The sequence below is a fragment of the Myodes glareolus genome, chromosome 14 (assembly GCF_982192425.1).
Source record: "Myodes glareolus chromosome 14, mMyoGla1.1, whole genome shotgun sequence".
Classification (NCBI taxonomy): domain Eukaryota; kingdom Metazoa; phylum Chordata; class Mammalia; order Rodentia; family Cricetidae; genus Myodes; species Myodes glareolus.
Window position 1 is genome coordinate 61,937,543 of NC_142039.1, and position 26,447 is coordinate 61,963,989.

General features: G+C 46.1%; 1 protein-coding gene across 5 annotated transcripts in view; it reads right to left on the minus strand.

Annotated features, from left to right (window-relative positions):
* Positions 1-365: 365 nt before the first annotated feature.
* Atxn1 (ataxin 1) overlaps positions 366-26,447 on the minus strand; it is a 394,410-nt gene continuing 368,328 nt past the window's right edge. For all 5 annotated transcript variants that reach the window (XM_087896548.1, XM_087896549.1, XM_087896550.1 and 2 more), the window contains 2 exons: positions 19,512-21,519; positions 366-8,126 (listed from right to left, as the gene is read on the minus strand). In XM_087896548.1, coding sequence (XP_087752674.1) covers positions 7,596-8,126; positions 19,512-21,356 — 2,376 coding nt within the window. In that variant the 5' untranslated portion in view covers positions 21,357-21,519 and the 3' untranslated portion in view covers positions 366-7,595. The remainder of the gene's footprint in view (positions 8,127-19,511; positions 21,520-26,447) is intronic.

The following is a 26,447-nucleotide window of genomic DNA, read 5'->3' on the forward strand; positions in this document are numbered from 1 at the left end:
TCGAGACAAGCGTGGAAGCGGCTTCTTGTGCCAGAAGACTTGCTCCACAGGTCTCCATGAGGCACGCACCACGGGGGGAGCATGCTCACCAGCTCCAGGTCACTTACCCGTTGGAGCAAAGCTGAAGAGCCTGCATTGATCATGCCACCGAAGGTGCGAAGCTGCCAGTCATTTGAGAAGAAAAACCTAGGATGGTGAGCAGATAGGAGATGCAGATTAGGGACATCCATGCCTCACATGACTGCCCGCCACCGGTCTCCCCAGGGTGAACTGAGGCGACGTGGCCAAGGCAGTGAGGAGGAACCCACACAGTTTTCTCAGCCACGGTTTTGGTTAGGGACCCAAGAGAAGACAAAGACGCAGGCTTGCAATTGGCACTGTTATTTTATTATTAGTACGAGTATTATACAATAAACTTGTACTGGTATACAGACGATTTATTTAAAACAATTTTGTTCAAATTTTGAATCAAACATTGTTTTATTATAATAATGAAATAATTTCTACCTAGAAAACCTGCAAGCACCATCAAAGAAAGGGACCATAAAATTCAATAAACAGACTCGAGTGTATCCTACAAATAGACACACCACGATTAGAAAATAGAATATGAATTCTTCCATTTTTTTAATATTTGTTTTAAAAAAGCTAGTGCAAGTACAACATTTTACACTGGAATTACAGAGAGTATGCACGCATATGGAAAAGTTCTCCTGTCACAATAAAAGCTCTTAACTATGTATGCACTTAAAAGTTTCTTTTCAATAAGGTGCAAAAAACTTTTTTTTCCCTAGTTCTCCACATGATAGTACCCTCAGCCCAAGTTTTGGTGTGTTTCCCCTTGGCCTGTGGGAGGCATATGAATGGAAATTGGAGGGTTTGGGAACCTGATGTGAAAACCTTCGCTGGTTCGGATCTCAGGTTCTTTAGGGCCAGGACTCTACTGGTTAGAGATGAAGACTGTCTTATTGAAAGGCCACCACAAATACTGACAGGACTCTGTTGCAACCCCCTTTCAGTCGGCACCACCCGGGAATTACACTTGAGCGGTGTGGGTGGGGGAGGGGCAGTAGTCACAGAGAAGGACCAGGACCAGGACCTTGGTGGGTTGTCAGGGTTATGCCTCACTGACTCAACATTTCATCCCACTCTTGGTCTAGAGAATAACTTCAGAGTAGGTGGCGTGGGTAAGAACCAAGAGAAACCTAGGCACCATCCGTCTTGGGAACTTATCTTTCAAGACAACAGTTCTAAGCCAGTGTCATCTCAGCTGGGTAGTCTTAGGGGACAGTGCGGTATCTTGGTAAGGGTTACTGTAAACAGGGCTTCTTCCCACACAGGCCTTCAGACTGCCCATCCAGACAGCAAAGGAACAAGAAAACATTGAGTGGATGGAGTCTGCAAGTGTTCTGCAGCTGAAGACTTGAGTCCTTTCAGCTAAAGGGTGTTAGGGGAGCTCTTGTAGACTGATTTGTGTAGATGCTACCTAATGGCCAAACTCATGGCATGGGATACAGGCGAAGCTCCTGTATGCAAGAGTCGGGATGTGAAGAGCTGAAGCTACCGTCCCCTCTTCTGCCTCGGTCAAGGTGAATGTCAGCTACAAGACTGGCACAGTACGGGAGGGGACCCAAACCCAAATTTAAGAATCAAAACTAGGGTGTGCTTACTGCCCTTAAACTGTCCGATTTGAACCACCCAGCTCAACTGTTGAACAGGAATCTAACTCTGACAAACCGCTCTGCCGCCTTTCTTCTGGCCTCTACTTGAGAAACATCAAAATGAAAGCCAGGCATTCAAATTGGAATTGATGTTTTTAACCCCCATGTAAATGAGGCATGGGGTGGGAGGCAGAAGGAAAGCCCCTTTTCTTTTTCTTTTTTGTCCCTATGCGAGTCCTGTCTTACTGGGAAGGAGGATCCCTTATAGAAACACTTCATGTTCAGGATTATATTCTTTGGGTTTATAGGAACAGGAAGTGCTGAAAATGTCAGACATCATCCAAAGAAAAGAAGTTGCAATGGCTTAAGAAGGGAACTTAGAGAAGTACTTCCGGCCTAGGAATGGACAGTATCCTCAAATAGTGGAATACAATTTCCCATTCTTCACACAAGAACCGCACGTAACAAAAACAGAACAGTAAGCATAGGTATAGTATAGTTGAAGAGCCGCTGACGTCATAATTCTTCCAGGCCATAACCATACAAATTGGATCATCAAGACGACAAATTCCTATATACAAGAAAAATAAAACCCCAAAACATGTAACTTTCATCCCTCCTCTGTTTTGTCTTTTTTTTTTACACACAAAATATGAAACTCACGGTTCCAACAGATCTGTCTCTTTCAAACACTGAATGAATCATCTCAACATTCATTTTTCTTTTGTGCAATTAAAAAAAATTATCTGTACTCCCCAAAGTGAGTGCCTCAAAAAAAAAAAAAAAAAGAAATCTCCCATCCCCCTCCCCCTTTGGCTGCTCAAATTAGGTGTACTTTAAAGAAAAGAAAAAACTTCCCACAAGGTATAGTGCTACAAGAAAAAAAGCCTATCAGTAAGTAAGGTAACGTTTGAAGCGAGGTCATCTATGTGAAAGGAATCTCAGCTCCAGAGTAGAAGATGTGCAAACTGTTTGGAGTTGCCATAGGAACAGAAACACAGCACTGTCCATGGAAAAGGGAGGAACCCAACCCAACACAACAGGTCATATGCATGTGCTTTATAAAAAAGTAGATTCTCTATAGTTATTACTCCATTTGTCTTTAAATTCTCTATTTCAGAAATTCTGGGTTCAAAACACAACCATGGAAGCAAAGGCCTTTGCTCCACTTTTAGAAAATAACAAAGTATAATTCTCTTGCCTTTCATCTCAACCACCAAAGAAACTGGATTGGGCCCTGGAGACTGAGGCCCTGCATTCCCCTGGAGTCCAAGGGGACCGACTAGGAAATTTTGGAAGGGCAGAGGGTTTCCAGGACAAAACAGACCAGTTTGTTGAGTGGCTTGTGGCTCAGGAAACAGTTGCCATGCCAACCAACACAGCTCAAAAAGTCTGGCTTTCTATCCCGAGAGCTCTGCCTCCTCACCCATGTCAGAAATAGGTGTTAGTGTCTTCAAAAGCATCTACAAAACAGGTTTCCTTAGTAGTCACAGATGTTAAAGGGTATTGTCAATTGTTTCCTTTAAAAAAAAATAAAAGAAAGAAAAACTCAAAGCTACAACAAAAACAGATTTTGGCAACGTATTTCAGTAAAGATCAAACTATGTGCAAAGAGTGGATTTTCTGATCACTAGGAGCTACTGTTCGTCTTGAACGTGCAGCATTATATTGCAATCTGTGCAGTAGCTAAGGAGCAATCCACACGATGCGGGGAAATCCAAACATTCCTTGAAATTGTACAACCCTACTCCAGAGCAGTCCAAAGTGCTGTTGCTGAACACGTCCGTGTTCCACACACACACCAGCCCCATCCCTGAGTAAGAGGTGTGAAAGGTTCCGCAGAGTTCCTTGCAGGGGGGAAGGAAGGATGCTGCCACTTCCTGGTGGGGGTCAGGGAGGAGGGGAGGAACCCAACAAGCTCACCTAACAGAAAACATACAAGGTCAGAATTCAGAGTTAAGGGCGTTCTGCTGCCACCACCACCATAAGAATCCGGCCATCCCAAACTGAGCTGGAAGAATTGAGAAAAGCAAAATGTGACCAACATAGACAACTATCCTGCAAGCCCCTCCCCCCCACAAAAAAAATGCAATTGGGATTTCCACTTCTAAAAAGATTTGAGGTAAGTGGCATCCCTGGCCTTCTCTTCCCAATCCCTACCCCACCCCCTGCTGACCCCCAAGGTGGCCCAGACAAACTGAAAGAATTCTAAAGTTAAACATTCTAAAGAACAGTCATTTTATATATTTAGAAATCCCTATAAAGAGAGGTTCTTGTTTGTTGGTTTCTTATTAGTAATATTACTATGTTTTCTCGTCGCCCTGACTAATTTCTTGGTGATTGTGTTCCATTGTAAACGCAAAAGGCCTGCTGTTATTTGTTAAAAAATGGAAAGCAGGAAGAGAGAATGAAAGACAACTGTTGGTAGAATATTGCCAAGAGGACAGGTACAGAGGCGCGTGGCTGATCCTTGTCCGCCGATGGCACAGCCATGACTGTGCTCCCTACACAGAAGGGTGACCGCAGCTGCCCCAGGAGTCTGGCGGGCCCCCCTAGTGTCTGCAAACCAGAGGTGGCTCCTGCCTCTGTGTGCTCTTCCTATTTGAGGAGAAAGCTGTCACAAGGAAATGGTGACTGTGGTTGCCAGGTGGTCCCCTCCAAAGCCACCGGTGTGCATGCTCAGAACACACGCACGTTTGCAGATATGCAGTAAGTTGGTGGTGCTCAAAGGCAGAGAGCCAAGTCTCAAGGACCCGGAAGAGACTGAAAAGTGGGCTCCAAGCCCACACGGCTCCAGAGCGTGTTCTAGGAACCATCTGCCTCCTTGGCGCATTCCAGGTTCACTACAGAGTGAAGGGCCTTCGCAGAGTGCAGAGCGATGGGCCTTCTCAGCAAGCGTTTCCCTCCGGTCTCCTTGGATGGATGACTCTATGTCCTGGTGACAGACACACAGCTCCCTTACCCCAGTACTCTGGATCCACATTAAGGGAAAGCAAGAAGGCTCGCCTCTCCTGGCTCCTTCCCACCAGTGTTTCTCTGGTCAGCAAGGGGAAGGAAGGTCGACCCACAGAACAAGGAAAAAGCCCACAGGGAATGAACTTTAACTAGATAGCTCACTATTGGCACACAAAGTATTGCACATGCTAAGAGAATGAGAGAATGAAATGGGACAAATGCTTTAGAAGAACCAATGATTTTTTTTTTTAAATTCCTATACCTGAAATAGAACCACAAAAGTTATGATATTCCTATTGCTCTGAGCTGTGTGTTTACCTATTTTAGTGTCGGTTTAGTGAATACAGTCAGTTCAATCCCCGAAATAAGCCAGAAAGTGGTGCATGTGTTGTCTGAGCTCATGGGAGCTGTTGTAAATCGTGCCACCCAGCACCCCTGCGGTGGCCTCCTAGTCCTCTTACCATCAAAGATTAAAACAAGACACACAATAAAAAAAAAAGAAAAAGAAAACCCTAATAAGTGCAAGTGCCCTGAGCAGAATATATGGAAGATTAAGCAAGGTCTCTAGAAAGAAAAATCACAGCACTGACTAAGCAATGTGACTGCAAGAATGGGCCCGCCCAGCTCTGCTAGGTGCTGGGAGGGTCATGAAGTTTAGGGAGAGGCCAGCTATTCTGAACCTACTCAAAGGTTTTTGGTACATCCCAGAAAAAAAAAAAAAAAACACAAAAAAAACCCATCAGTCGCAATGAGAGCCACTGTGAGTGCAGACTGGATAGCCAACGTTTGGGTTGAATGAGGGAGAAGAGGTCTCTTTTTTTTTCTAATTTGAGAAATAGAAGAAGTCCTTTTTGTTTTTTAATGGTTAAAAGAAAAGCCAAATAAGTACTTATTTGGGTTAGTTGCAACCAAGTAAGAATATTTAAAAACTTCTTTCTATTTATAAAACTCGGTTTAAAGCACTTTAAGACACACTCAGAACCCGCAAATGATATTTTGATCTCTGGGAATGAAAACTTGTGACTTCATGAAACACCCTTTCTGGGTTTTTGTACCAAACATTAAATCTTGGTTTGATTTCAAATAGAAAAAAAAATCATTCTGAAAAATAATATTAACACATTTTTTCCAGAAACAAACAAACAAAAAATCCCACTTGCTCACATGTATAAAATGTCTATATGGGAAACTCTCAGTGATTCTGAAAAAAATTCTCAGACCTGACTTCTCATGACAGATGTGGCAGGTGACAAAATGACCCTGAAAGGAACAGAACCTTCTAAGAATGGCCTAGGGTCTAGGCAGGTTAGAAAGTAATTTTGCTACATTTATTTATGCTCGTTCGACAACCCCCCCCCCCAAACCTTTCCCACAACGTTATTGGATAAAAACTGCAGGAATATCACACAAACTAAAATCTCAAGATGTGCAAATCGCAAAGTTCTTTAGGAGCTCACCCTAAAAACACTGGACAAAAACGAGTGTCTTTTTCTCCCTGTGTTTTCCCAGTTCCTCTGCCAACTCTGCATGTGCCTTTAGCTCTTTCTCCAACACCAAAGTGACAAGTGCCTGCCGTAGTACTTGGTGGTCATCTACTGTCACGTACTAGTTCATAATTCACATTCATCCCTTTACACCAGATTGGAGCTTTTCTGGCTCGTGAGCAGGTCCTGCAGAGCTGAAAAGTAGTTACAGTGTTGAAAAAAAAAAAAATCAAAAGCAACTTAGGCTTTGTCTTTTCTTGCCAAAGAGTTTCAAGTTAGATACAGTACTCTCGCCGACTGACAGACCAAGGTGTTTGGCTAAGAAAAGTCTGCACAGCACTTTAGACAGCTGAAGATTAGTAACAGGTGTGCGTCTTCCGGATCTAATTCTCCGTGTCACACTGGGATTGAGAGAGAGAGAGAGAGAGAGAGAGAGAGAGAGAGAGAGAGAGAGAGAGAGAGAGAGAGAAAGGTGGCACCGGAGTTGTCCATAGTCATGAACTAGAAACAGTACTAGACCTAAAAGACGGAAAAGAAGCTGCCGGCTCAGCTCCGAGAGCTGCCTGCCTCTCTCCGGAGGGGAGCTTCATTTTCTTTCTGGGAGCAAAAGTCAATGCAAATAACCTGATTGGTTTTCCTAACACTGCACAGAGACCAGTGTGGGTACTCCTTCCGTCCCCCAGCCCCACTGCCACCCCCCTGACCAGGGGTGACCTGCCCACCATGACATGACACCTGATGACGTCACTGAGTCACTGGACTGGTAAAGCAGAAAGGAAATCCCACGCGTGGCAGCTGCTTTAAAAAAAAAAATCTCAGTGCAGTCAGGCCCCATGGGGGGAAATATATATATATATATATATATATATATATATATATATGATTAAAAGTTGCTTTTTATTGTAAAATATGTTGGAGAGAACCACGTTCTTTGAAACTAGTTTCCTGTTTGTCATCTGACGCCTCCCCATGATGCCCTGAAATCGGGTTCCTGAGGATGACTTTGCATGTAGGAAACCCAGGTCCCCCAATCCCATGCCGAGAGTGAGCAAGCATGGGAGAGGGAGGCAGAAAAAGGGACCGTCACTCGCTACCATGGCGCCCACGCACCCCTTCACAGGGACACACCCAGACACCCTTGCAGGTCACTTCCCACTGAATTTGCTCTTGAAACCAGTGAGAACTGATGCCCCTTGGCTCTGTGCTGCTGGAGAAGGCAGGTTCTGAAAAAGCCACATTCAGGGCCACCTAGGATGCCCGGGAGCTCCATGGCCACGGTTCTAACCCCTCTTCACCCCGCCAGCTCAACAGACACTCGCAGACATTGCAAATGCACCAGTCTCCTGCGACACACCTGTGTGACTCTAATGACAAGGTTAGAACACAAACCTAAAGTAATAGGATAACATGTAAATACTGTGTTATTTAGCCTACAGTACAGTAATTGGGATACAGACAGCAAGGGAGGCCCAGGCCTCCGCTGCCGGCACTGTCTCTACTTGCCCACATTAGATCGGCCTTCGATGCAGATTTTAACCTCCTGAGGAATGAGCGAAGGCTTGGGAAGAGTCAAAGGTGGCTCGTCCTCTGACTTCTCCAGTTTGCGGGTCTCCGGGGCTGACCATCTCCTCTTCCTCGTGGCTGTGGGCTTGCTCGGTTCTATTTTGGTGAGGAAGGGTGCTGCAGGCAATCCAATTTTTTCTGGAAACTTCAGTTCACCATTCTCAGAGAGTACCTGGGTGCCTCCCTGGTTGATTCCGTTTTCTTGCTCAGCATATCTGTGTCTGCTGCCAGCCAGGCTGTCCGTCTTCGCGTGCTTCAGCAGGACGCTGGCAGGGTCCACAGGCTGGCCCTTTTTAACAGAGCCATTCTTCAGGTTCTTGAGGGTGAGCGAGATGCAGACATCCCCAACGGAGAGTTTGGAACACGGCAGATCGAAGAGCTGGCTGGTTCGCTCAGGACAGCAGGATGACCAGCCCTGTCCAAACACAAAAAAAGGATACTCTACCAAAACTTCAACACTGACCTGTGGAAACAGAAGCAGAGGGAGAGAGAAGGAAGGAGATATTAGAAAATGGTGCGTGTGTGGTTTTTGCATGCACCCACACATTGGTGTGAGGGCGTGTAAATGCATGTGTGCAGAGGCCAGAGTTCTTCAGATTCTCACTCACTTTTTCGTTCCCTTTTTGATGCTTTGTCTTGATTAAGTTCTCTTTTAAAAAAATCTCTCCCTCACACACACACAGATACACAACTCTCCATTTTCCCCTTCTAACCTCCCTTCAAACTTCATGTCTTTTTAAAATCTATAACCCACTAAGACTATGTAGCATCCCCTTTATGTGTCCAGGTGCTGCCCATCCCCTGCACATAGGAAAGTCATCAGTGGCCACACCCTCCATGATTCCTCCTACCACAGCAGCTGCCTGCTACCGTACTAAAGCACAAAAGTCAAAGTGCTGAGAGCAAGGGACTGAGTGGTCAGCTATAGACAGGATGCCTATGTTAAGCCCCACCCCCGCCCCCAAGGTTCAGGACACATCATGGAGGAGGAGCACTGTGAAATGCTAGCTTCTAGACAGGACGTTGTGATTGCAGCAATCCACCTCTGCTTTCTTTTGAAACGGGGTCTCTCAATGGCCTGGAGTGCATCAGCGAGCCTTGAGGAACCTATTTCTGCCTCCCAGCCTCTGTCAGTGCTGGGATGACAGAGGCAGGCCTCCTTACTCACATGGGCCTGGGGATCACACTCAAGTCCTTGTACCTGCATGGGAAGTACTTTACCAACCGAGCCATCTCCCTAGGCCACAGTGAGTGTTTTATTTAACCCAAACACGCAAGGGCCAGATGAGAATGAAAAATAAGTATCTATTTACCAGCCTCCACCCCTGCAGCTGTACCCTGAAACAGGGGTGCTAACTGCTACAGCAGTTGAACTCAGCGTACTCAGACCTGGGCAGACAAGTGTAAAGTCCATTTATCACTAAAAATATTTTACTAAATACCTGCTCTGTAGAGGGTCCGTTAAACCATTCCTGACCTACAGTCATGACAAAATACCCACTGAAGAGTTCAATTGTAAGGCTCGCAGGAGCCTCAGAAGCCCAGCTGTAGTTATGGTAAATACTGGTCAGACTAAGATGCCAATGAGCTCCATGAGGAAGGTGTGGACCTGTGCCTATGATTTCCCAAATGCTCCGACTTTGCAAAAATATTCTTTCATGCTTATAACATACTAGCGAAATGAGCAGCGGCATTTCAGCGTTCTAACTTTGTAAATGGTAAAATCATATTCCTAATAGTACAGCGATTAGCCAATAGAATTAAGAATGAATCTAGGTTTTAGACCAGACCCCATTCCCACACCCAACATTCCCTCTCCTCTCTGCCTCCTGATCTCGCCCTACATGAACAGTGATATTACAATGTGGTAAAGAGGTGACTTAACATTCCCATTGGAGCAGCTTCGACTCCCTGCGAGTGTGCAGTGAGCGTGTACTAAGTGTGAGAGACTGTGAAAGAGGACTTGTATAAAGCAGAGGTCCTCGCCTTCTGGGAGACGGGCATCTCAGGACTTTATAGGCTCGATACTGGCTACCCTGTTATTTGAACATACAGCCATTTGGGCGTCTCCTCAGCAGCTCAACCTCAATCATGAGAGAAACACTTTCTGCTGCTGCCTCCCTTGTTCCCTCCCCATCCTTATTCTTCAAGTTGTTCAGCTCAGATCCCTGGGAATCACAGTCTCCTTTCTTCATCCTCTTGTACTACCCACATCCAAACCACAAAGAAACTCTACCACTTCCTCCTCTCAAACACCTATGTAACTTCTCAGGACGCTCACCACCTGAGTTTTGGCCAAGCCCAGCAAGGCCCTTGGAGAAAAATGTCACCAGAACGAGCCCCACAGGACTCACCTGCCACCACTTCTCACCTTCGCACAGCAACCTTGCCTTTTGTGTGTGTGTGTGTGTTTCTTTAACTCCAAAGGCACATGCACCCTGCCCCGTCTGTGCACTGCACTCCCTACGTTTGGGGTTCTTTTTGACTTGCTGCCTGCCCATCTCCTCAGACAGCACCTCACCGACATTCTGTTCTGTACAGTGGCCACCCATCCTTGGCTTCCTTCCTATAGACACTGCGTCTTCCTCAGAACACTTATATTTTCATGCACCCTTTTTGTACGTTACTTCTAGAGTCTGTCACTTGTTCCCCTACACTCATGCTGCCGTTCCCAGAGTCTAGGAAGCTCTCGAAGAGATGCCTGTCTTCTAATGGAGAACAATGCATTAGTAGAGGTGGCCAAGAGAAAGCACTGTTTAAGACAATGGACAAACTTCACTTTTTTTTTAAAAAAAATATATTTTAAATCACAGCCATCACAATGGTCCTTCCTTCAGGGTCTATGTCTGCCCCATTGGCATCTTTGTGAACTGGGCCATAGCTGTCCCTCTCAGAGTTCTTCTGCGAGCTGCTAAACAGGCCATAACTTCATGGGATTATGCTTTAATTCTCCTCCTGCTTTCCTTCTCCATCATATCAGGGATGCAAACAGTTTGCATGATGGTCTTGATTAAGCCCCTAAATGCAGCGAGTCCCTTGTAGGGAATGCCTCTCATTTTTAGGGGCTGATGGAGGAAGCCAGACATGGAAGCAATGAGGCCTCACTTCCGGGTTCCTCGTCATGTGCCACCTTCATATTGCAGCTAAGGACTAGCTTTTCACATTCCATTTAGCTCTGCTATGTGAAAAACAACATAGAATTCCTGTAACAACTTAGTCAACCACTACCATATCTAAACACGATACACACATATATAGTTAGGCTGTTTGATTGCATAGTTCAGTCTTAGATTAGTGCTGCATCCATACAAACACATATGGACATCTCACCAAAAGCCGGGCAGAAGGAAAACAAAACTTCTGTTGTTTAAGCGTGCCTCTCCTTCCTTCCCGAGACTCCCGGCTTCCACAAATGTAAAGGGCATCTGCTTTGCCAAGCGTTCCTCCCTCGCCCCAAGTTAGTACCATCTCTTAAATACAGCTTCTGCCTGGAGCCAGAAGCCATCACGTTTCTCAGCAGCTGCTTTTTAGTAAAGGAGGTCTTGCTTGGGGGTCAGATTACTGAGCTGGGAACTCCTCATTACCTGTGAAGTGAGATTATAGATTCTTTTTCACTGGTAGGTTCATCCTGCTCTTTTCCTCAGGGAAGGATTTGCAGGACTACGTTCCCAACGGGAAGCAAACCAGAGAACTCTATCATTCTGCTGATGAAGGGGCAGAGCGGGAGCTACTGATTTCAGTTTTTGAAAATCACTAATAAAAATCATCCAACTCTTTGGTGAAGTGCGAAAGGATCTGCGAACGCTCTATTTAAAGCATCTAGTCACACGACTTAGCCTTGGGTGAAAGCAATTTAGGGTTGCTCAGGAAACCCACAGCCTCACATTCGGATGCCTTCCAACACAAACCCTAAACCACAGATCAGGGTATGGCTCCCAGAACTCTCCAAAGGGAAGACCCCATTAGGAGGCTCATGGTTGGTCAAGATGGACACACAGCTGTTGCTAAAGCATTCTTCCCTGGATGGCTTACCCGGTTTCTATCCCATGTTTCTTAATATTATAGGCTGGAGAAGTAGCTTGGTGATAGAGTCACCAAGTCACCAAGGTAGCTTGCTGAGCATGCATCAGGCCCTGAATTCAATCCCTAGTAAAGACAGACAGACAGACACATGTGAATACAAATACACACACACACACACACACACACACACACACACACAGAGAGAGAGAGAGAGAGAGAGAGAGAGAGAGAGAGAGAGAGAATCAATTTTGGTAGCCCACACATGCAATTGTAGCTATTGGGAACCTGCAGCAGAAGGCTCACAGCCCAGACTACACAGTGATACCATACTTTAACAAACAAAACAAGCTACCAGAACAACCACAGGAAGGTATCATGTTTAGTACTGAAACAAAAAACAAGAGTGATCGAAGCCTCAGAAATGCATGGAGGAAAACCTCAGAGGCACGTTGCTAAATGAAAGAAGCCAGTCTGACAGGCAACATCCTGCATGATCCCAACTGTGGGCCACTCTGGATAGGGACAAAACTAGGGACAGTAAAGACTGGTGGTTCTTAGTGCTCTGAGATGTGACACTGGGATATGGATAAACGTAACGTATAAAGGGTTTTAGAGGGGTTAATCTCTTCTGGGTGGTACTGGGATGCTGCCTACAGGGCCCATATGCAATTACAAGAACTCACAGAAGGTACAATGCAGAGCAAACTCTAATGTGAATTGTGGCTGTAGTCAATAATGGCCTGCTCACACTGGCTCAGTTGCAATAAATTTAACACACAGTGAAAGGTCTTTTGTGTGTGTGTGTGTGTGTGTGTGTGTGTGTGTGTGTGTGTGTTTTAATTGGAGCCTAGAAATATGGCTCAAAGGTTAAGAGCATGTATTGTTCTTCCAGAGGGCCTGAGTTCAATTCCCAGCACCCATGCCAGGTGGCTCACTTATGTCAGTTATAACGTTAGTTCCAGGGACAGTCAATGCTCCTTCTGGCTTCTATGGTTATTGCATTCACATGTATAAACTCATATATAAGACATACACATATATACATAATTAAAATAAATAAAATCCCAAATTTACTTTTACAACTATCTATCTATCTATCTATCTATCTATCTATCTATCTATCTATCTATCTATGATGTGTACACATATATGTGGTGTTTACGTGCAGAAGTCAGAGGACAACTTGGGGGAGTTCATTCTCTCCTTTTACCCTGTGAATTATGGGGGTTGAACTCATTGTGCCAGGCTGGGTGTTAATTGCCTTTACCTGCTGAGCCATCTCACCCGTCCTCATTACAAGGTTGTAACAACAAAGAAAGTGTGAAAAGTATGTTTTACCACACTTGACTTTCTAGGGATCAAGTTTAGGTGTGCTTGACTGTGCTATCTCCTGGCCTCTAAATAGAACACTTTAAACAATAAAGTCTTGGCACTCAGGAGTCTGAGGCAGGGGGACTGTCAAAAGTTCAAGGACAATCTTGATGACTCCTTAAGACAAAATGAAATAAAGCCAAGCCACGATAATTACGGTCTAAAGCAACCTGTCATCAAGAATAAGACCATCAAGTAGAGGACACTTATATCCCAGAAAAGTTGAAGAGTCACAAATTTCCTCTCTTTTGTTTTTGAGATGTGTCTTGCTATGATGCCCGGGCTCCTTTTAAACTTCCAGGCTCAAGCAATCGTCCTTCCCAGGTAGCTAGGACTACAGTCTAGTGCCACCACATGGGTCAAAAAGACACATCCAAACAAGTGTGGTGATGTGATTTCCTAGAGGAAGCCTGCTGATATCAGAACTGAGTAGTAAGATATTGCCTATCTACAACTGGTCCATAGACCTGGCGCTGGCTTTCACTCAGGCCACTGAGCATCGATGCTTTGATGAATTTTTTTTTCTATCAGACTGAACAGTAGATATTGTTGAGTAGCTAAGGGACTGGCTATTCGGTCTTATTTGCAGCTTGCAGGAGAGCCTGGACTATTTTTAGGATCCAGTTGATCCACTAAGACAGTGCTGCCAGTGACTCACAGTCCACAGCAGTCAAACTGGGAAAGAGCAGAATAAAGAAAAGCCATCAGTGCACACACAGTGAGCACAGCAGCACAGCCCACCATAGGAACATGTGCCCTCAAACTGGGAGAAGAAAACAGCCGTGAATATTAAGGAGCCAGCCGCCAAGGAAGCAAGGGAAGCAGTCAGCTCAGGAGGGCCTGGGAAGTGACAGATGGCCCTAATAACATGGAGCTTAGCATCGAGGAGAGCAAAGGCCAGAGGGAAGTGTCAGGCTAGAGCACTTTATGGACAGAACACTCTATGAAGGCGCCGCTGAGCACATCCTGGGTACTCTCGAGAAATGCTGACGTCTAGGAGCATGAAACAGAGATGGGCAGGCTGATTTCCCAATGGGACGCTGCAGGACAGAAGTCAAAGGCACTCACTGGGGCGCTCTTGTGTGGTGCCACTCCTAGCAATGACACTGTTGACAACTTCTCACAGGCCCTTTATGGGTGCTCAAGCTGATATGGAGGGGTGGGCCCCCACTCCTCAATCATGTCCAGCTCCTACTGATGGGTGGATGCCCATGCAGGGTAGCTTGTGTCTATTTAGACTGCTTAGCAGAAGTGGGAATAATGGTCTTCCTCTGCTCGGGAGCAGACACCAAGACCCCAAAACACCAAGACACCAAGGCAGGCTCAGGGTGGCTTGCTGTGTCCACTGAGAAAGCCAGCTTTCTGACTAGGGCTGGGGAGATGGCCTTTCTTTCCATCCATTCCTTTTAGAGCATCTGATACTGCCTTTTCTTTTCGTAAGCAAACCTCCTCTTTCTCAGGGTTAAAGTCGCCTACAACACAGAGAACATTACGCCACAGGCCAGCCAGGCTAGATGATGGAGGGTGGGGTCAGACTGAGTCTTTTCTACTTGAGGTGTCTGCTAATGCATTTTCCCAGCAGTTAACCTGCTTCCTAACTAACCATGCCATAATATTCCTTTTCTTTTCCTTTTCTAAGACCATGCTTTACTCTGCATCCCACAGTTGAGACATGTCCAAGGCTTATGGCTTCATACTTGAAGAACAGTACGTGGGTTACATTTGGGAGTGAACCCAAAGGAAGCAATTGCTGTCCAGTGGAGCTCCCAGGCTGCATCAAGGCACAGCTGGAGCAGTAACCCTGTCCCTGCTTTTGTGGGATGTGCTACTTGTCCTAAAAGAGGAAAGAGGCTTGCTTCCCTCAGCAAACAGGGTGAGAGGCAGCGGTGTGTGTAGCTTTCCACGGAATACCCCTCTACAAGGGTGGGCCAGTGCAGGGTACAGCAAAACCACAGAGATGGTGAGTGATGCACAAGAACAGGATTTTCCTTTTGTGCTACTTGCTACATGTCAGAGGAGCAGCAGGTAGCAACTGAAGTTCAATGTGTTAGCCCACCAGGAGGAGGCTCTCTGATGGGTCAATCTCGGGTAGGCAGTCTCCGAGACCACAGACTCTGGAATGTATGTGCTTTGCTTCTTTTGTGTCCTTACATGTTTGCTGCTGCTGCGATCTTTCTCAGGTATCTGGCATGGTGTAAATGGGTACCTGTAATGCAGTGTGTTTATTTCCTGGAAACACCCCATCCTACTGGGCGTTTTTACCTGTGATTATAAAGATGTTTCTTCCCTAGCTGTATTGCCTAATTTATAATAATAATGTTAGCTTATATACAGTTTTGATGAATAGGAATAAATACAAGAAAATGCTACACAGCAGGGGTCTATGGGTTTCACCTAAGGAGCTGTATAGGCCATAGCTCAAGTTAATGATTAAGGAAAACAATTGAGTCCCAGGAGACAGGCTGGCTCTAGTGCTCTTAGTGCTGAAAGATGCAGTCATAGGCTTCGGTGTGCATCTTAGCCAAGACAAAGCCTTACAATAACTTCAGGTTAGATCAGATGTTTTGATAATAGTTTTAAGACAAAAAAAAAGCAACCTAAAGTTCATAAGGACACATGGCTGAGTTAAAAAAAAATTACAAAACAGCCCAACTGTTACTAGCTGACATAGTTTCCTCGCTAGGGTTGGTTTATGATCAAAGATAGTGATTCATTTCTTGTACCTATTCTTGTCCTCAGTCTCCTGATATAAAAAATTTTTGATGTGTGGGTTATGTACCCTAAAGGTTTAAAGTAGAACTGTTTCTTTTTAATATAGAAAAGTTTAGGTTTGTGATTTCTTTAAGATTCCTTATAAGACTACCTTTCAAGATAAGTAATAAAGTAATTGGCCCTTTCTTCGTAATTGCAAAGTGCAGCTCACCAATAAAAGACCTAACTGAGAAGAACACCTTGCTTGCCCACACAGTTAATCTATAACAAGTTGTTTGGTTATGAATGTATGTGGGTTCTTGGGAATAATTTGTTTTTCACCTGTAAAAAATGTTTAATCATGTAAGGCACATGGAAAACATGCTGTTTTTATTTTACTGTTTGTTTTGTATTCATTGTAATCATTCACTTCAAAAACAGAATGTAACCACATTGTGGTTTTTATATTGCCTGAAAGATAATATATAAGCTGTAAGGGAAAGAATAGAGATAGAGTTAAAGAGACTTAAAGTGGGCTAGAAGAAAAACACCAAAAATGAAAAAGTTAGAAAGAAAACATCAAGAATGAGAGAAGGAATAGAAGAAAGAAATAGAATAAATAGAATAAAGAAGAATAAAGACAAGGTTTGAAGGAAACCATTAAGAGAGTGTGAGTTTTTTCCCCCTAAGCCACTCAGATAGAAAAGTCTAGTACACGACGACACCATGTGTTCCTTTTGAGTCCTGTGCTGTCTGGAGGCTGCTCCCAGGCAGTGGTAGCTGCTACCTCATGCGAACATCAGACAGAGCCAACATTGGAGGCATCTTTCCACAAGAGCAGTTAGGATTCAACCTTCTTAAGATAGTCACCGCGGGCCTGGGGACTGGCTTGGTGGGTGAGGGGATTGCCATGCAAACGGGAGGACCTGAGTTTGAGTCCCCAGCACCCACATAAAAACCCAGGGTGACTGTGTGTGCCTGTAACTCCAACATTGGAGAGCAGACAGATTTCGGAGGCTTGCTGGCCAGCCAACCTGGTCTAAAGGTAAGAGTCCCCATCTGAAGGTAGTAAGGCAGGGAGGTGGAGAGGTAGACACCCAACATGCTCCTCTGGCCTCTTCATTGGGTCTATGGGCCTTAGCACCTACATACTTAAACATGCAACACACGCAACACACACATACATACAGTTACCAACACAGATCCTTGCATGTGCTGGTTAGCTACCAACACAGATCCTTGTTCCTAGTCTATGTATGTGCTGGTTAGCTGGAAGTCAGTAAGAGCTTCCCTGAATAAACTTTTAACTTTAGGTTACTGAACCAAATAAAACCAATCAAGTTTGTTCTGGAAGATGGAAAAGTAAAGGCTTAAAACAAAAAGCAAACAACAAACAAACAAACAAAAATATCCGAGGAGGGTGAAAAGGTAAAGAAAGCTTTAGTAGTTCAGTTCTTGACTGGTGACGTTCAAGGAACTAGAATCCAACACACACACACACACACACACACACACACACACACACACACACACAAACCATAGACACACATATATACCCCAAAGACAAATGTGCACACACACACACACACACACACACACACACCATAGACACACATATATACCCCAAAGACAAATGTGCACACACATACACACACACCATAGACACATGCACACACACCATAAACACACATATATACCCCAAAGACAAACATGCACACACATACATACACATACATCATAGATACACATATACACAACCCATAGTTGTGAAAAACCAAAAACGATGATGAAAACCCAAACAAAACCCTATGAGCTCTAAGACGGTCCTTATGCAGCATCATTAGGTTAGCCTATTTTAGAGAAGAGAGACTATCAGCTGGGAGTGGTGGGGGTGGGAAAAGTAACTTGGTCTGCACAAATGCACAGTTGGACTTCCAGCTGCAGAGACCTGGGCATCTGCTCAGGCTAGGGAGAAAGGTCCTTCAAGAGCTACCCAAGAGGGAGAGCAGCCCTTGTAAGCTCAATTAAGTCTGCAGCCATTCTCACTCCCTTACCAGGTTCCCCTGCTCTCTTCCCCTCCTCTGACTCTGTGATTCAAAACCTGTCACTCGTGCTTGCCAGCCAGCATTGCTTGTGGAGCCCTGCCTCTGTGATGACGTCAGACAATCTCTGATAAGCTGATAGGCTTCTAGAATAAAGCCACAAATCACTGCTTGGGTCTGAGCCTTGCACTTTGATTTCAATGGCCTGAAACCCAAGTAGTTTCTTTAGCAGACCTCAGGCCTCTTGTCTGGCTTTGCAATAGCACTTTTCACCCCAGGAGAAAAGCGAACAAACGTTTTGTCTGCTTTGCTGTGCTGCTAGAACCTCTGCTGTCAGGCCGTGGGGAGGAGAGAGAGACAGGGAAGCCAGTCTCTTCATGGCTTGTACATTAATTTTTCAGAGTCTGAGCAGGAGCAAACACACAGAGATTGTTGCCCCTCCAGACTGGAGAGGGTTGTGGGCTTATATTTTGGACTTTGTTGGTCTGTTAGGACCTGGATGTGTAATCCCTGGGTTATAGTGGCTGAATTTATTTTCTAGCTAAAAGATGCTGCTCAGAAGAGAATATCATTTGGGCTGGGAATATAGGTCAGTGGTTGAGTGACCACCTAGCATGTATGAGGCTCCAGGTTCAATGATCGGCAATGAAACAAGTAAACCAGTATTTCGCCTGATTTCGCTTGTCATAATCACAGTCTAAGGGCTAAAACTATGAGGAAGAACACATTTTGGTCTGTTTACATGGTTCGCCCAAGGCCTGAGAGTGAAGTGGTATCACTTCACGTTGGAAGTGAGCATCAGCACATATAACACTTTAAATAAGCACGCTATTATCTTCTCAGAATCAGAACTTTACAGAAAACTTTCTTGGCCCTTACCAAATACTGAATGACTGTGGTTTCTATCCACAACGACCATGCTAGATTGAAAGGTTTCAGGGAAGCAGGACCCGTGACCTTGAGCCAGATCCCACATCTGGTTTTTCAGGGGCTGTGCCTAGATGGAGACAAGTGTGGCTGACCCCCAGCCATGTGGTCAGTAAAACTGCTGTTCCATATAAATAGGCCCTGGAGTAAGTGCTAGAAGATGATTTCAGAGTCTGGAACGGAGGCTGAGATGTATCTCAATGGGTAAAGTCCTTGCCTAGCAGGCATGAGGCCCTGAGTTGAATTTTTCATACCGAATTAAACTGGGCACAGTGGCATATGCCTATAACCCCCAAACTCTGGAGACAGAGGCAGGAGGACCAGAAACTCCCAGGCACCTTTAGCTACTGTGGAGGTGAGGAGACACTGGGTATCTGTGCTTTCCTACTTTGTGACTTTTGACACACAGTCTAGTTCACATGGTATTTAACTACCCCACCCCCTAAGACTCCAATGACCAGAACCCCGCCCCATGCTGTCCTCCTCAGGACCCATCACACTATCTGAGGTGGCTTTCTCTTCAGGAAGCTCTTCTTCAGCCCTGTAGGGTCTGTCTCTCTCTAGAGGGTTCCAGCATGACTGCCTATAGCCACAATGGCCTGGCTTTCCTAACAAAGATCATCTTGAGGGTAATTCATCTGTTTCCTCGCTCCTGAATCACTATAAGCACCCTCTCCCCCATAGTACCAGGTACCAATGGGAACCCTACCTGTGAAAAGCAACCACCTTGCCAGGAGATGACAGAACCGGGGGTTAGGGGGCCCCTCACCTCTATGACCCTGGGTGAGGGTTACCTGGGCTCGATGTTCACCAACAGCGAATTGTATCACGGCCACACCGGGACTGTGACTGTCCTCAATCCTCTCCACCGTGCTGGAGTCGATCTTGAGGTCATTGCTAATCTCTGCACTCTGGATGAAATCCTCTGTTTTCAGGTCCTCCACCTTCTTCAGCTCCCCGTTGGCCAGCTGGATGATCGAGCCTTTCATGAAATATGGCGGCAGCGTGGGCGGCGCCGTGGCAGGGGACGCCACCGACTGCACCACCGGCAGGTGGATCTGGGCCTGCACCATGGCTGGGTAGGCGGCCTGGGTGACCAGGGCCTCGGGGTTGAAGTTTTCACTCTTGGGCAGGGCGGTGGTGACAAACGTGTGAGGCACTGCAGCAAACTGGGGTGATGATGTGACTATGGCCGAGGCTGCCCCAGGGGTGTCCATGTCAGGGCTGCCCACTGGGATGAGCAGAGGCTGGGTGCCCGGGATCACCAGGTGCTGAGGCAGGCTGCCGGCATAGGTAATTGCTTGCTGCTGGCCACTCAGGTAGCCGATGACAGGAGGTTGAGTCCCAGCATAGAAGGCTGTGGCTGGTAGGCCCACCGGGAGAGGCTCTGATGCACTGTGTGTGGTCTGAATGACCGTGTGGGGGGACAGTGCATAGGACCTGTGGCTGGCCTTCCCTAAATGCAGGCCGCTCTTGTCGTTGAGGGTGGACGGGGAGGCCTCTCGATGTGTGGCCTGCTGCGTCTCCAGGTCGGCTGAGGGTGTGTTGCTGTTGGGCAGGACCATCACAGATCCACGGACCCCAGAGGTATCACGACTGCTGTAGTCTGATGGGCTCGGGTGGACCACCACGTGCCGGGACTCATAGGGATGAGGCACTGACTTGCCGCTTGCCTTGCCCAGGCTTAGCTCCACAGAGGATGGTGCCCCATACCTCCGACTCTTCTCCACCTCCCCATTCAGGACCTCCTTGGCCTGCATAGCCTGCTGCAACCTGCTGCTTTCTGCTTTTTTGGTGGACTCTCTAGGAACAAAGTGGCCTCCGGCGTCGCTGTATTGCACGACCACCTGGGACGAGGGCCCCAGGGTGAGCGTGTGCGGGATCATCGTCTGATGGGGATGGAGGTGGACCGGGAGGGGGGGAGGAGATGCTGCCCGCCCAGAGCTCTGCGGAGAGCTGGAAATGTGAATGTACTGGTTCTGCTGGGTGGGTGGAGGGGACCCTGGGGTGACCATCCCTGCAACAGCCCTGCTGAGGTGCTGCTGCGGTGGGGGCTCAACCTTATGTCCTGGCGCCTGGCTCAGACTGCCCATGTTGGCCAGCAGGGTGGAATAGGCCTCCAGCTGGGAGCGCTGTGATGGAGTGGTGGCCCCTGCAGCTGAGGCCACTGCACTGGTGACCGGGTTGCCTGACGGGGAGATTAGTTGGGAAGGGATAAAGCCAGCGTAGGGCCCACTGTATTGGGAGGAGCCAATGAACTGGAAGGTGTGTGACAGGTGGGCGTACTGCACCGGAGATACCGGGGTCCCCGATTGAGGAGGAGGGTACACCGTGGGCAGCGTGGTGGCTGTGGGAACTGACCTGGGGGCACTGGGTGGGGAGTAGTCCAACCCTGCGGACAGTGATTTATGTAAACCCATTCCTTGTAAACCAAGCTCCCCGGAAGTCCCTGCTGGCCCATGCCGCCCACCCCCGTGGCCGCGGCTGCCAGGGGTGCTGGGGAGCCATGGCACACCCTCCACACAGTGGTTGTCGCTGGGCAGAGTGGTGGCCTTCTCCTCAGAGGGCCGGCTGGTGGCGGGGATCTCACGTTTCTTGGGAGGCAGGCATTCATTGCTCCGCTCTTGGTTGGATTTCATTTTTCGCCGTCCCCCCTCCACGGTGGCTGTTTCACTGGCTGGCTGGCTCGGATTTCAGTCTGATAAACAGAGAGTCACATGGGATTTCTGTAGGGGATCCAGGCCCTTCATGAGGAATCATCTCCCCGTGGGTTCGCTCAGCTGGCAGTAGCAGCTCCGGATTCTGAGAAGGGGAACCGACAGGAGTGGGGGGAGCAGGGTGGGGTGGGGGAATAGGGACAGGAAAGACAGAAGAGGGGAAGAAGAAAAGCGAAACATCAGCTCCATGGGGGAAAACCCCAACAAGCCAAACCAACCAACCAGTCAACCCACTCACCAACCAAAAAACAGTATTACCAACAAGATTAAAAGGGGACCTTGGGTGATTGATAGCCCAACTGTTAAAATAGATAAAATATTAGCTAGGCTAATGAGTCAATAAGAATCAAGATATAAGTAAGTTTAAGAATGAACTTTTCTTAAACATTTGTTTGCTTATAATTTATCTGTGTGTACACGTGCATGTGTGTGCACACCTGTGCAAGTTTATGTACGTATGTGCCAGTACCCACAGAGGTCAGAAAATGGCATTGGATCCCCTGGCACTGGAGTTATGGGCTGTTGTAAACCACCATGAGGATGCTGGGACCTGACCTGGGTCCCCTACAAGAACAGTACTCTTGACTACCAGTCATCTCTTACCCAGATGTACTTTTCCTTTCTTTCTTTATTTTGTGTTAAAAAATTATTTATTTATTTGCATTGGTGTTTGCCTACATGTGCATCTGTGGAAGGGTGTTGGATCCCCTGGAACTGGAATTACAGACAGTTGTGAGCCACCATTTGGGTGCTGGGAATTGAACCCAGGTCCTCTAGAAGAGCGGCCAGTGCTCCCTACTGCTGAGTCATCTCTCCAGCTCAGATGCACTTTCTAGATAAATAGAGTGGGCAACTCAAACATTACTTCACACCTTCTTTCCTCTTCCATCCCTTCCTTTTCTTCTTGGAGGGTAAATAATCGATTTTTCTTTTCTTTTCCCTGCAGGGTCTCTGTTGCTCTGGCTGGCCTCCAATTGGCTGAGTAATGGAGGCTGGCCTTGACTTCACGACGTTCTTGTCTCAAGTCTCCCGAGGCCTGGGACCACAGGTTTATGGCACTCTGCCTGTGTTTTGGTAGAGGATGCATTTTGTAAATTTCTTCCCCAAAATGGTTGGTGCTGTTCCTTATCACCTGAGAAACTTTATCTCAGTCAAATGAGATCCCCAGAGCTGAGCTTTGGGAAGATGCAGATTGGGAAGAGAGATGTCTGATGGGTCTTCAGGCTATTTCTTCATCTCCAGTTGCCAGAACCAATATTCTTAAGATTTCATCTGGTGTCAGGGCTGCACTCAACCTATGGTGGTGTCCCCTTTCCTAACAGTGCCTCCCATACATACACCCATGTACCCCAACTCAACAGTAGAAGCCCAAAATAATTCTGCCCACTATAAGTCTCAAGAGAATTCCGAGTACAGTTCTCTCTCCTATTAAGAGCACAGAGCATCATTTACACCCGGTGTTTATAAATCCATTGCAAGAACAGCACAAAATCAAAACCCAAAGTATCAAAAGTGTTGCTACTTTTTTGCTTTCTGAAACATGGATCCTCTGCAAAGAGCCACCAGTGCTTTTAACTACAGAGCTATCTTTCCAGCCTGGTTCCCACTTTCTTAGAACAGCAGGCTAGGGAACATAATCATCGCTGAGGTCGACTCAGAGAACTGTTCATGCGGCCTCTGCTGGCGGCACAGGTGCACTGCTCCATAAAACACCCCAGGATTTCATTAGGGCCGTGCCTGCAAAAGTGATATGTCAGAATCGGAAATGAGAGCATTAGCATATAGTAGTCGGCCCAGCCAGCAAGGGAATAGGTTAATTAGCTCAAGGGAGCTTGAGGGAAGAAAACGCAGGGGGCATGAAAGTCCTTTCAAAGCCAAGTAAAATGTCAAACACATCCAGGAAGCACTATTAGCAACAGGCAAACAGAAAACTGCCTAAGCTATTGACTGCAGTATGCAAACCCAGCAGCTCCTATGAAGAGGTTCTCAGAGGTATAGGGCTTTATTTATACTGCCTGTTTGATAGAGGCTGGCTGTTTAGCCCCGAACACTAACTGGGCTGAGCTTCTGCTAATGAACTAACAAGATGCATCAAATATCTATTTTTAGTATTGAGGATCAAACCCAGCACCTTGCAAATGCCAGGCAGGTACTCTACCACACTTAGCTCTAACTCCTGGTACGATGTATCGATGCTGGCAAATTCAAATTTATTCTGAAAAATTATTCACCGATAAACAGTAGCATCTACGCTAGAGACTGGCTTTGTAAAACAAGGAGGGAACAATTAATAAAGATTCAGGAGTCTCAGGCTGAACTGACACAAATCTTAACCCATCATTGTCTTTTTTTATATTTGCAAATTTTATAATTTAATATATTTATTATTGTTATTGTTATTATTTTGTGGGGGGCCCACATGCCATAGTACACATGTGGCAACCAATGAAACTGGTTTTCTCTTTTCATTGTGTGGGTCCTGGGGAATTGAACTCAGGTTGTCAGGCTTGGTGGCTTTGTTTTATCCATGGAGCTATATTTCTACTTAGAATAATAGTTTTTAACCAAGTATCAAAAACTATTATTTTAATGGGGAAAATTTTGCTATGTTGTCTGGGCCTGAGATCCTCCTGACCAAGGCTCCCAAGCTGTCACCAGTCTTGATGTGCTCCTGAGTGTGGGAGTGTTTATCAGGCACCAGGGGAGACAGGGCTCTCTCAAGTCTAGTCCTTTAGCTCTCTGCATTGTCTGCATCTTCCAGAGTGGAACTGGATCCTGCTGGATTTTCACTAAGCCACTAGGGGGCGCCACACCATGCTAGTGTGTAATGAGGTTCATTGTGACATTTTCATTACATATATCTCATTATATTTTGTTCAATTTCCCCTCTGCCCTTCTGTCCCCTCTTCTTACTGTTTCCTTCTTCCCCTAAAATATTAACACTTTCTTCACACACACACACACACACACACACACACACACACACACACACACACACACAATTCTCTCATACAATCTATACAGAAACATGACTCAAATTTGTAAGTGTATCTGTTTGACATCGTGACACAGCATTGTCATCTACAAAGTTCATGCTTCAGAACTACTCAATGAGACTTTTTTTTCCCCAACAAAATTTCCTCTCCCCTCCCTCAAAAAAAAAAAAATCTAAAGATATTTCAAATAAGCTTAAATATCAGCCACATTCATAGGTATAGGGGGCAGATTTGGTCTGCATGTTTGACATGCCTTTAGGCTACTATACGTTTTATACAGGACTCAACCATGTTTTTGCTCATATATGGCTCTGTTTCCTCTCTACTCTTCCTGCTAAGAAGTGACAGACAGGAACCTTCTGTGCTGGCGATGTGAGAATAGATGGTCACTGATTTTTAAGACCTGGAAATAATAACCTGGTGCTCAGACTAGAAGGCACTTCTAGAATTTGACACAGATGCTTTTAAAAATGTTTCAGGGGTGTCCTTGAAAGGGTGAGTGGAGCGGCTGTTCCTATACACCCAGTCCCTAGATTCTCAGCTTGAGTGAGCTGGAGGAACTGGCTTGCACAAATAGGAGGAAATGCAGATGACTCGTCAGGGATGGGGCAGGCTCGGCATCCTGAACCTGCAAATTTGAAACACAAAATGCCCCGAAAGTTCCCAAGTCTGCGAGCAGTCACATGACCCAGCGGAGAATTCCACGACTGACCTTCTGTGGCAGACTTAGTCAGAAGGTAGGTTCGCTAAAAATATTACATAAGATGAAGATGTCTCCACTGGTAAAGTGCGGATGCAAGTTTGGGTCCCATTCTGAATATCTGATTTTAAAAGTACAAGTATTTAAAACTGAAAAAAATATTGAATGCAGAACACTTGTTGGTCTAAACACTTTGGATAAGGGGTACGAAACTATACCAGGAAGGGAAGCACTTGACGTAATGGCAGAGGCCAAGGACAGCGAGAATTCTTGAGGTTCTCACTCACCAATACCTTTCCCATTTGACTACGTCACCAGAAGAAACTCTGGGCACTAAGCTGGCAAGGCGACCTTCAGTTTGGTGAACTTCAGAAAAGAAGCCCAGCTCCAGCTCCCTTGGAGGACCCAGGAAGAAGACAGCAGTCATAATTAGATACCTTCATGGCTGACTGAGCAGGCTTGTCTCAAAGGGAGTGGATCACTTACTCATTCACCAAACACTTACGTCATTTTCAGACTGTTCAGAGAACCTTCGCTGCTCGGTGTCGGCATGGGGCCCAGGACAGGGCTCCGCTCTCTTCTCAGTTCTGCTCTGCTCAACATTTTATTAGTGTTTTGGTTATGGTCTTTAGAGGTAGCAGAAGGCTGCTGGAAGGGATATTTAGTATGTTGTGATTAATATGCAAATCTATCCTCAGAGGCTGGAAGTGATGGCATAGAACCAAGAAAATTAAGATTAATGAGAATAGAAATAAATGCCTGCCCTTGGTTTTAATAGCTCAATTAGCTTAGTTGGAGAGCTCTGGTTTAAGAAGAGTTTAAAGGAAGGAGTCTAGGAGATTTTTTTTTTTTTGAGAAAGGATCTCAGGTAGCCCAGAAGGGACCTCAAATATGCAATGTTGCTGACGCTGTCTTTAACTTTCTGATTCTCCTGCCTCTGACTTCTGAGTGCTGAGATTACAGGTGTGTGCCTCCACACCAGGTTTAAAAATCCCTAGCCCAGTGGTCTTGTCTGTCACACTCAAACGCCGGGAGCACTGCAGTGACATTGGTGTGATGGCAAAGGGTGGTCCCCACCCCCTGTGTGCTAAAAGGAAAAAAATGCATAGAAATAAGTGGGGGTGAGAATGTTCAAGGAAGCCTTGCACTGTATGATAGCTTTATCACTGTATATTGATCACTATTTATATTTATAGTGATATATTTATCAGTAGAGCTTTTGTGATAAATGTCATGGGTCGGATGACAAAAGAAGAGATATCAGGCTGTCGTTCATAGGCAAGCAACAGGAGTCTTGGTGGTCCAGACCCAGCACCC